Raw genomic sequence first — 12156 nt, forward strand, 5'->3', positions numbered from 1 at the left:
GATGCAATTGCAAAGAATAGAACAGAAGTGGTGTATGGCAAGGGCCACACCCAGAATATATACCCTTGGTTTCTGGGCTGGTCTCCTCCCTGGGCTTTAGGAGTGGTCCATGGAAATCATGCAACACTCATTACTTCCTTTCTGGCCAGCTTCCATGAAGAGCAATTTCAATAGGTAGAAGAGACTCCTATCCACGCAGGGGAGGAGTGTGCAGGGAAGCTACTCGGGCACGACTTTCCTCAAGTATTCTGTAAGCCAGTGGAGGAAATGGCTCACACATCTGTATCCATTATGCAGATCACAAGACAGCAACCAGGAAGTGTGAAAGTGTATACTACAGGCCATAATTTTGAATTTCTTCTACATGTTTTTGTTTTATATTATCCCAGCCAAGCTAGAGTAGCATGCATTTGCCTTATCTCACTTGCTGACTGCCTTGTCTGGTACAGCCTCAGTTAGCTCTCATTGGAGGATTGTCCAAGATGAATCTTTGGCCTCTGCATTGTGCATTTTGCTGCTACTTATATAGTGTTGCCTGGTCTAAATCTGAATGTCAAGATTACTTTGGGTTTCCAGTGCATGTTTATAGACCTCGGGCTTAACGGTGATCAATACCCACCCTGCTAATCTACTGGTACATTCCTCTATCCGACCAAGCAGGAGGGGTAAAAACTTTGCTATTGCATAGTAAAGTACTGCCATAGTAACTGTTTTAGTTAAAATATACAAACCAACACAAGGTCACTGGCAATTTCTTTGGAATAGCAAGTACCTGGATCTTGGAAAAAAATTGGGAATCTAATTAGTGACAGTTTTGGCCCATCTGAAGAGCTTGGCCAAGTACAATCAGCAAATGTTTTAAGTGTGGGGTTCCTGGCTTTGGTATTAATCATAAGGCCCCTGGGTTGCTTGACAAACACAGATCCACAGGCGATTTCCTATGCAAGAAGCAGAAAGCTGTTCCATCTGGAAGCAGATCTTCTTTGGGAGAATGGACGGGGTTATTAGGGTTTTTCTTGGTGATTACAGCCTCCAATGGCAGATGGTGACAGGAAGGGTGTAATGCGTTCTTGAGAGAACATCAAGAAATTCTATTCTAGGAGCTCAGAATACACATAATTTACCAGGAAGATGGCTTGAATATCTCCCAATGGTACAACAAGGCCATTTCCAAATAAGACCAATGACTGACCCCAGATGAATAACTTAGCATGCAGCTTTAATTGTCACTACTTGCTGGTTTACCATGCCTTCTGCCAGGACTCTGAGGAACTTAGGTTGACTTTAGGTCACATTTCCATGAGACTAGTAATTACCAAAATTCAAAATTCTGGCAAAGGTGTATGTCATAAAGGATTTTTACTTTTATAGCCACTTCTTCCACATAGACAAGGCTTAAAATTTAAGGGAAGAAGGGCCCCTGTGACCCTGGGGTATCACTTCTCAGATATCTACAAAGCCCATTCTCATTCCTTTAGCCCTGGGCTGCTCTAGACTGATGGGCAAACGGAACTTAACCTTTCACAGCCCCGCACCTCGGCTGCTGTTCCCTTCTTGATTGAAGACCTTAGCCACCTTCTCTGGAGCATGAATCAATATAAAGAAATCATAGTTCAGGTATTTGAAGAATTAAGGATTACTCTGATGAAGCTCACCATCTACTGAGGATTTGAAGAGGAAAGCAAGCAAGGGTCCATCCTAAGCTGTCCTTCCAGTTGTCAGATGAATAATGACCACATGTAACTTACCCAATAATGACTATACATAGATAAGTATTGTGGGTTCTTTGGAACACACTTGAAACAAAGCACTTAATTCATAATTGAACATCAATCCAAAACAAAAGAGGTTTGACTCTGGTGTCTCCCTCTTCCCCTTTTCTCACAACCTTTGAAATGTTCTGGGACTAGACAGCCTGTCTTGCAACATGGAAGTTTCTTAGCAAGGGGACAGATCCCTAAAGTTGCAGCCAAAACCCCAGGTCATTTTCTGTGGCTTTTATAGTCATTCCAGGTCATTTGAGTTCCTGGTTGCTTCACATATAAAAGATCAATTAAGCGATTTTGAGGATATTTTAACTCTGTAGCTGGTATCTTGATACTATCTAAAAGCCACTCGTTATCTTAGACAGTTTATCAGCTATAGTTCCAAGTTGACAAATATGAATATCTCATATTCTCTTTTAACGTGTGAGAATTTTAAGAAATTAATACTGTTATAAAACTTTTTCTTATTTTTTTTTAAAAGTTGTTTATTATATGTACAGTATTCTGCCTACATGCCAGAAGAGGGCACCAGATCTCATTATAGACGGTTATAAGCTACCATGTGGTTGCTGGGAAGGGAACTTGGGAATCTCTGAGCCATTTCTCCGGCTCCAAACATATTTTCTCTAAGTCTGCCTACTCAGAGGTTGTTAGGATAGGCCACACGACACTAATTGACAAGTTATAAAAGAGTACTATTTTGAATAATTTGAGGAGGAATATCTTTTTGTGACATGCATCTTTCCAAATATGTAGACACTGTTTACTTTGTAGTCTTTACCTCATTTGTGAGTTACCTTCGCAGAGTGGCTGGGGTGCTTCCTGAGTCACATGTTCATACACCAGGATGTGAAGAACATTGACAAGGGTTCTTGTGCTCCATTCCCTGCCTTTTGGAACATGTGCTGATCACCTTTTAAAGAGTCACGCAGGCCAGGCCCACGTGAGAACTGTGTCTATTTGCTTGTGGGCACTTAGCACTGCGATAGGATTGCCCCTCCTTTGCAACCTCAGCCTATTTTTTATATTTCTGTTCCATTGCTGGAAGGCAACTTCAATAAACAAATACCTTCCAAAAATGTTCAAAATGTTTCCTGCTTAACAAAGATTATGGTGCAAAGCTCTGGTTACCAGTTCAAATCCAAACCTCAAAAAAATTGATATTATTAGAGAAGGAATGGAAACTCTTTGACTCATTCAGAACATCAACAGATGAACGAGATTCCATAATATGAAGGGCTGAATAAAACACAAAGGCCATTTCTGGATGGCTTTGTATTTTATCTCACCTTTTGGGATACAATGAGGGACAGTTGGAATTGATCGCTGGAGCTGTTAATGAACAGTTCAACAGAATTCTTGCAGAGAAGAGTCGTGGCCATGGGATGACCTAACAGCCAGTCTTAGAATACTAATTCCTACCTGGTTCAGTTTGTCTTTTTTTTTTTGAAATTGCTTTCTGTAAGAATAATGCTCACTCCCACCATAGAAAAATCATTTTTGTTTTCACGTGAGACTTGGTGACTAGGTTAATAGTAAGAGTCATTTCCAGCTCACCCCAAACTTTTAAGTTAAATATAACAATAAAAGATTACATTGCATTTGATCAAGAACACTACAGTTATATGGAAGACAGTATTAGTAACATCTGTCAGTGAGACTGTGTACTGCACTACAGGGCACTGAGAGACTAACCAGCTCACTGGAGCCATCACTTGGTAGGTGGGTGGTAAGTGTAAGTTGCTGTGTTATTTTCCTGTTAACCCAACAGCCAGAAAACAATTCTCATTCACTTATCTAAAGGCTCTGAATCTGAGGTTCTCATGTAATGCCAAAACATATATCTTCCCCCCCCCCCCCCCAGAGTGTCAATCCCTATCTACAAGGAAAGAGGTTGGACAATGTTGTGGCAAAGAAATCTGTCCCCCACTTCTCAGAAGAGGAGAAGGAAGCAGAATAAAGAGAAGACAGTATGTAGAAACCCATCCAATGCTTATGTGCATGTTCATAGAGCCTGTGAGTGACAGCATGCATTTTACATATTTATGGATGAAAAGCAGCTGTCCTTGCCTCCATACCAATGCCTGTGCTTTCTGCTACATTAGAATAAAAGCTCCTTCTCTTTGGGGGATTTTTTTGATGTGGATCTGCAAGAAACATTACAATTAAAATGTATATGTCAAGTATAATAAAAACACGGATATGAAATACTCAGATTTCTTGCAGTTTTGGGTTATGCTGTTTGGGCCAAGTCTGTAAAAAGCTAGCATTTGATTTTGATTATGTAGTGTATCTAGCCCTTGGGCCTTGTTACACACCAATAAAGAAGTTTGTACTCAAGCAGAGGGGCTGACACATTTCACTCTGCTGCTTCTTAATAAATGTATGTGCGAGCATTGGCTTGGGAAGTTTTTTCTTTTTATATAACAGTATAAAATCAATTTCTTTGCTTAATAGAGCTAGGTGGCTTGCAGAAGTATCTCATTTTAGTGCTAATACTATGAAGTCAATGGGGAAGGTGTGATCTCATTTCACATATGTTAGAACTAAGAATATTCAACACATGATGGGAATAATCATCAAAACCCAGAACGGAAACAACCCCTCCCAGGTGTGTGTGTGTGTGTGTGTGTGTGTGTGTGTGTGTGTGTGTGTGTGAAATGCTAAAAATTTTAAAGGACTTACGAGAAATATGAACCAAATAAAATATGTGTAGGTTTTTCTTTGTTTTCTGATTCAAGATATATATATATATATGTGTGTGTGTGTGTGTGTGTGTGTGTGTGTGTGTGTGTATATATATACATATATATTCAATCTGACAAGTGTGAGTAGTGGCTGAACATTTGGTGCAATTTAGTTGCTGCAAAGTTTTATGGCAATCTTTGAAAGAGCTCTTGTGTCTTAGAAATGTCGGATGAACTTTGTGCAGGTGGTATTTAGATTTGCTTTAAAACAATCCATTAATAGTAGTGGGAAGGGATAGGGAGGGACCTTGGGATTTCAATGCATCTGATTAGTCGGATTGATAGATGTTGAAGCTGGGTCCCATGGAGACGAGGACTTCCTGTGCTTCTACCTCTCTGCTTGAATATGCTTGAAATGTTTCTACACTAGCAACAGAGGTGAGGTTCAGCAGTAAGACCAACTTATGGTAAGCACTGGTCTGGAAATGTAGCAAATAAGGTAGAAATCTTTATGCATAGAGATATGAAGAATTAATGTAGATTATTTCCCTTGGCCATTGTAGAAGAATGTGCCACTGGGCTCTATGGGGAGAAAATTTGTTTGGGGATGGGGTGAGTTGGGTAGAGGGGAGGGACAAAAGTGTCTGGGAGGAAAAGAGATTTTTATAGAAGAGGAAGGAAACTTAGAGAGGACTACAGTAGACTAATAGACTTGAAAGGGATGTCCTCTTCCAGGTGGGGCCTGGACCACATCTACAGCAGAGGCATTCATTGGTTTTCCTTGGCTAAGCAGGGTCATTACCACCCATCAGTCTTTCCATAGTGCTACAGCCAAGGATCTTTGAAGTCAGGAAGGTGGTTGTAGTCAGCCCAAGGACATTTGGGGAACAAAAGAAGAACATGCTTGGCACAGTAGGTAGAAGTGAAGCATATGGTGCAGGAATTGTTAGCATTGCCCTGGCTGAACTCTGACTCCAGTAGTACCAGCCCACTGGAGGCCCCTGGATGTAATTACACAGCATGAGGGCTCATGAAGCCCCAGCCCCAGAGGATGATACAATGGGGCAACTCTAGAAAAGAATTTCCTCTGTGATTGCTACTGGGGTGGGGGGAAGTAGAGAATTGTTCAATGTTATCTGTTGTATGTATTGTCACTGAGACTACTCTTAACTCCTGCCCCATGATTCATTAGGCTGAGTCTTCAAGAAATAAGTATTCAAAATATAATTGCCACTACAATACTGAATATTCCAGAATACCTAGTATTCCTAAAAGGATCAATTCTGAGCTTGAAGCATTTCTACCAGGGAACTAAGGTTTTATTAGCTTTGGGAAGCTATCTGGAGGTGATATGATCTTGGAAAACTAGAGTAATGTTCCATCCCACCATGACTGCCACACAAGTTGCAGCATGACCAGACACCCCACATCTCCTGACCACCCTGGAACAAGAACTGTACTCCTTCAATAAGCCTACATGTGCTACTGAGCTCAGCTAGCGCTGGCTTAGGATCTGAGGAACGGGTATCTCCAGGCATCTGCTACACAACACAAAACAAGTCACTAAGGTGCCAGGAGCACACAGGGACCACGAAGCCAGAAAAGGTGGGGTGGGGGGAACTGGGAGAGAGAGAGTGCAGGAGGTGGGTAATCAACAAATTCTAATAAGATGGTGAGTTCTGGAAACAGTCCTCCCAGGAGAAAGGTAAGTGTTGACGGACAGGAGGTGAGTATGGAGTGGCATGGTTCATCATTAACCCCGTGACTTGGATGGCAGGGAGGCTGGTGAGATTGTGCAGCCAAGTAAGAGGAAGGAGAGTCGTGGACATGGGTTTATTGATAAGCACTGTTTCTGGGATCTCTTCATACAGCAGCATAGAGAATACTGTCCACATGTAGTGTACATCTGGGGGGGGGAACTCTAGTAAAAGATGTGAGGAATGCAGCAGCGACTACTTAGACAGGAGTCTGAATGGCTTACTTTCATTCTCAGGGAGGAAATTTTGAGGTGTCTACCACTAAGCCAATTATATGCTTGAAAAATTATTAAAGATATAAAAAAGAACCAGGATGCATTTCAACCACTGAGTGCAGGGAACGTTCCTATGGGTTGCTGCTACTTCATGAGGAACTGCTGCTCCATCCAGTGGGTCGGCTTTCCTCCCACTGACTCCTGACAGCAGCACTGGAGAGGGCTGCCTAGCACAGATGCTATTCTGAGGTCTCAGAAGGTCAACTTGGTTGTGTTACTTTTGTAATAGTGATGTGATTATAAGACTCCAGACATTGAGCCTTTCCCTACTTCTTCTTTTTTTTTTTTTAAAGACTTATTTTTTTATTATATGTAAATACACTGTAGCTGTCTTCAGACACTCCAGAAGAAGGCACCAGATCTTGTTACGGATGGTTGTGAGCCACCATGTGGTTGCTGGGATTTGAACTCAGGACCTTCAGAAGAGCAGTCAGTGCTCTTAACCGCTGAGCCATCTCTCCATCCGCCCCCTTCCCTTCTATATAGAATGTTGTATGATCAGAATGGGAGTTTCCATCATACCCTGCCCAATCTTATCCCAGCTCACCAACCCAGCCCCTTCTTCTTGTGATTCTAACTGATTAGTAATGGATCCCCGAATATGGATTTAGGTTATAGGATGCGGTGTGATCAGGCATGCATACACATAAAATACAGATAAATTAATCTTAAAAAATAAAGACAGGCATGTTATACACTGTATCCCAGGACAGTAGGATTTTTAAATATACATTTATACAATTGAGGAGAGCCCATGACTTTGCCTCATAGTGTTTTTGTCTCAGCTGCATAAGGCAACACACTGCTCCAAACATAGAAGACGCTGGCAGTAGAAAAAAGATCTCATTGGATACCCAGTTTGTTACATTGATAGTAACTGTGACTTCTCTGTAAGGTGATATGATTCACCCAAGTGTTTCATGAGTTGAGACTGTGCCACACAAGACACAGACACTCACAGTGTAGAGGCTGATCAGATGTAGAAGTCAGGGATGAAAAAAAAATATCTGTGAAGTATGAAAAAGTCTCAGAGGAAGGGAAGTTTAGCTTGGCATGGTGACTTACATCTGTAATCCCATAAGGTCAATCTGGGCTACAGAATGAGACCCAATCACAAAAAACAAAAGAGACAGAGAAGCAGGTTGACTAGGAGGAGAGTGGTAGCCTGCTCACAGGATATACATCAGAAAAGAGAGCAGAATGCTTCTGATGGTTTAGGCAAATGCATATGTTAAAAGCTCAGTTCCTGTGTGTAGTGTTACTGGGAAGTGACTCAGTCTTTAATAGGCAAAGGCCTCTTTAAAAGTACTCATGGGAAAGTTTCAAATCATTGAGGATATGCCCTCAAGGAAACTCTCCATCCCCTCTCTTTTGCTTCTTGGTCACGCTCTGCCACACACTCCCATCATGACATGCTGCTCACAGCAAGGCAATGGGTATAACCAGTCAATGGGTAAAGTGTCTAAACAGTGAATCTTTTCTCTTTATAACTTATTTCTTCAAGTATTTCTTACAATGATTAAAAAAAAAAACAGGGCAATGCATGTGCAAAATTATGAGAGGAACAAGGGTGTGTGTCCTAAACCAATAGGGTGGAGAGTCTGGGAAGCTGGGAAATCTGGTCTATGAGAAGAAGGGGAGGATTTTCTTGAGATCATGGGGTTTTAAAAATCATTGTCTCACTTGTAGATCAGTGTTCAAGCCATTTTTGTCTTTTCTCTGTCAGCATCCTTTTCTGCATAATAATATGTTAAAAATCTCTACATTTTCACTAGTGCCTTAAACTCTGAGCACCCAGTACTCTCTGCTGTGAAGCACTCCCTCATTTGCCTCAGTCAACAGTTAGAGCTCCCTGAGGCCATTGACTCTGTCTTGTCCTTCCTTTTAAGCCTGAGATCTTCCAGAGAGCCTTCCGAAAACATACCTGGGTGCCAAATGAATGAATGTTAAGGAACGTTTTGAAAAAACTTCTAAAACTTTCCTCATCTTAGCATATGTATAAAGAAGGATGGGCTCCATCGCTCAGTGGATAAAATGCTTGCACAGAAGCATAAAACCATAGGTTTAATTCCCAAGGCCATGGTTAAAAGGCCAAGAACGGTGACGTGCTTGCAATTCCAGGACCATAAAGGTGAATATATACAGTTCCCTGGGGCTTGTGGGCCAGCCAGCTGAGAGGAATTGGTCAGTAGGTGACTCTTGTCTTAAAACCAGGACCAAACCAAACAAACAAATGAAAACTGAGGTCTGGATTAGAGAGATGAGTTCAGGTTCTCAGCTCCGATGGAAAAGCAGATGTTGGGAGACTCTGTAACCCCAGGCTAGACAAGTGCCACTTTAATCCCTGACCCTTATTTTCTAGCCACTTTAGCCAATCAGTAAGATCTGGGACCATTGAGAGCCCCTGCCTCAGAAAATGAGGGGTAGAGAAAGACAACAACCTTCAGCCTCACACATACCAGCACACATGTACACACACATATGAACACATATACATGTATACACCACACATGCACACATGTATGTGTTCACACAGTTGTATTCACATGTGCATCTTTATACACAGGAACACACACACACCCAAAGATATAGGGGTGCTATGACCTTTAAGATTCTCAGGCTTTTCTGGGAGTGGCCCAACAGATGCAAAGGTCTTTTTTTCCAAAGTCACTGTCCTATGATAACACATCTAAGCTAGAAGTGCAGAAGTCCATCTACACTCCTCCATTTGTTGCATTTGAAGGATAGCTGAGCACCAGTGTATTGTGAGTAGGGTAACAATCCTGCTCTTCATGATAGCCGTTCTGAGCAAGCATTGGATTCCACTGTGGATCTTCATCTTTTGTTGTTACTTTCCTTGCCACAACATTTTACGTATTCATTAAGTAGTCGTTATCAAGGATATATTCTGGGTGCCCTTTACACTGAGCCCTGTTCTGGGACAGGGAGGTTGTCCTAGTTTGATTTCTGCTGCACTATGACCAACAGCAAACTGGAGAGAAAGGGGATTATTTGGCTTATGCTTCCAGGTCATGGAGGATCAGTGAGGAAAGCTGAGTGGGAACTAGAGGAAAAACCATGGATTTTACTTTCCTGAGCATCTCAGCTAGGCTTCTTGTATAATCCAGGCCCACTTGCCCAGGGTGCTGCCTACCCTGGTCTGGGCCAATCACCAATCAAAACTACCTCTCACAGACATGGTCACTGTCTAATCTGATCTGAGCATTTCCTCATTCAAGGTTTCTTCTTCCCAGGTGGCTCTAAGTTGTGCCAAATTGACACTAAAAACCAACCAGTGCAGAATCTTCTACAAAAATGCGTAAAATAGGGGTCCTTACCTCATAGAGCTGATCCCATAGCATGGTGAGCATAAAGATGCCCAATGGTTTACTAGTACTGAATCTTACATCACTGTAAGTGAACAAAGCAGTTAGATACACAAAAATTGTAATTAGAACTACACTGATGATGAGTATTATAATTTATAACGTGTATAACTTAGAAGTGGAGAACTTTCAGCTCATGGAATCTTCTTGCATCTGAAAAATAAATGGGCATGACCACACATACTTCTTGAAATTGATGTGAAGGTAAATTCCATGCAAGAAACACATTCTCACTCTGGGATATCCCTGGATGAAAGGACTTTACTATGAGGCATTAGATGCTTGCAGAATTATTTGAAGATGTTGTGAAGCATGAGACAGGGATCCGTGGCCGGGCTAAGTCACTTCAAGGTCACTAGCATCGCTGGAATCTACAGGTCAGGAAGTGGAGGCTGGTGTCACTACCCTGACCATAACATTAAGGTGGATGCAGGACACCACAAAACCATTGTCTGGACAGCAGAATGCTAGCTTGTCTGCAGCTAAGGTTTCTGATAACAGCCATAGGAACTGCAGAAAAGTATTTTCTCCCTCCTCCTTCAGAGAGTATTGTAGAGATGCATATTGTTTGCTGCTCTGGTTTGCATCCAGATTCCTGACTGGCAACTATCATTTATATTTTCCATGTAGAGGTAGCCACACTATTGGTAGCTTGACTATTCTGTCAAGAGCCAGTGCATTGCCCCGTTGTACTGATCTCAGGTTAGCCATTAATCCTCTTTACTTAATAGCTTAAAGGAGAAAGGTATGATTTTGGAAATTTAAAGATTACTTTTTCCAGTCTTCTTGTCTGATAAAATAAGAAGGCTTCCTCTAAAGAAAATAAGCGATTGTAGCATAGACATAAGTCAAGCTTAAGCTGTGTCATTAGTTTTGACATAGGGATCACTCCTTCCTGCCTTAAATGCATTAATGAAGGCTGTTCACATGGAGGTGTGTCCCTGCCATCTTTTATTATGCTTTGGCTTTATTTTGATTGCTTTTTAGATTGGGCAGTTAGCTAACTTAGTATCCCAAATGTTGGGAACTTTTTAACTTAAATGATGCTTTTTTTTTGAGTGATGTAATAATCTAATTTTTTGAGAGAAATAATCTATCCTATTGAGATGGGCCAGTTGTCCAAGAAAACTCAAATTATTTTTGCAACTTGCCAATAATACCCAGGGCCGGAAGTAATTATTATTATTTTTTTTGTAATATCAGTTGAACTTAGGGACTGACAGGGGGTCATAAAAGAGCCAGATGGGGGCTGGTGAGATGGCTCAGTGGGTAAGAGCACCCGACTGCTCTTCCGAAGGTCCGAGGTTCAAATCCCAGGAACCACGTGGTGGTTCACAACCATCTGTAACGAGGTCTGGCGCCCTCTTCTGGATTGTCTGAAGACAGCTGCAGTGTACTTACATATAATAAAAATAAATAAATCTTAAAAAAAAAAGAAAAAAAAAAAAGAGCCAGATGGAAAATGAAGAGATGCCCAAATATTCTATTTTACCCACTACCAACAGGCCACAAAGAATTTTCCGAATCACTTTTTACTTATGTCTTGACTGTTGATTCATCAAAGATGTCTTCAATAGATTCACAACTCAAACCACATTGCAGCATTTTTTTGTTAAGGAAAGGAAGGGACTGAAGGCGTGAACGTAGTATTTCTTCTACTTTGGCAAGTGGTATGTTTAATAGACAATACCATCAGCACTAATACTATGTTAATATGCTCAGGTCAGTAGGCACACAAGCAAAGGCTGCAACATTCTTATATGATTAGAGACTTTGTGTGCAGGGCACCATCCACCATCTATCCTAAGAGAAGGGGTACTTTGGATACAGTCTGTGAACACATATCAGAGCAAACATACTTTTTAAGAGGCCAAAGTATTTTTTGTTCCTGGTCCATTATATATATATGAAACAATTTAAACATTTCACATTGTAACAATATAAATATTTTTATCACCACTATTTTAATACATATCTTTCTTTCTTTTTATTTATTTATTTTTTTTACAATTTCATTTTACTCTGTCCCAGTCTTTCTGTGTTTCTTGTGAGAAGAGAAGCAGAGTTCATTTAAAACACTCTTGTTTATGATGGATAAAACCACAAGTCTTTTGAGATGTTAACTCACTCAGAGGAAGATAATTTGAACTTCAGAGTATTTTGTGTTTGGAGAGAAAGTGCACCGAGGAGAACGGGCTCTTTTTGATGCATTGTATTACAGGAAGGAAAAGATCAAGGAAGAGTTGGTCTTAAAAATGTCAAAATATGAGAATTTGATGGGAAGA

General features: G+C 41.0%; 1 protein-coding gene across 5 annotated transcripts in view; it reads left to right on the forward strand.

Annotated features, from left to right (window-relative positions):
• Positions 1-12156, forward strand: part of Scg5 (secretogranin V) — a 62860-nt gene that overhangs the window by 41913 nt on the left and 8791 nt on the right. Inside the window, exon 6 of one of the 5 annotated variants that reach the window (XM_021156475.3) lies at positions 3631-4156. The exons of 3 other annotated variants lie outside the window; for them this stretch is intronic. In XM_021156475.3, the coding sequence (XP_021012134.1) occupies positions 3631-3726 (96 nt within the window). In that variant the 3' untranslated portion in view covers positions 3727-4156. One more of the 5 variants, XM_029474251.2, reaches the window with a different exon arrangement.

This window comes from Mus caroli, unplaced genomic scaffold, assembly GCF_978045245.1.
Source record: "Mus caroli unplaced genomic scaffold, Mus_caroli_1 scaffold_2, whole genome shotgun sequence".
Taxonomy (NCBI): Eukaryota; Metazoa; Chordata; class Mammalia; order Rodentia; family Muridae; genus Mus; species Mus caroli.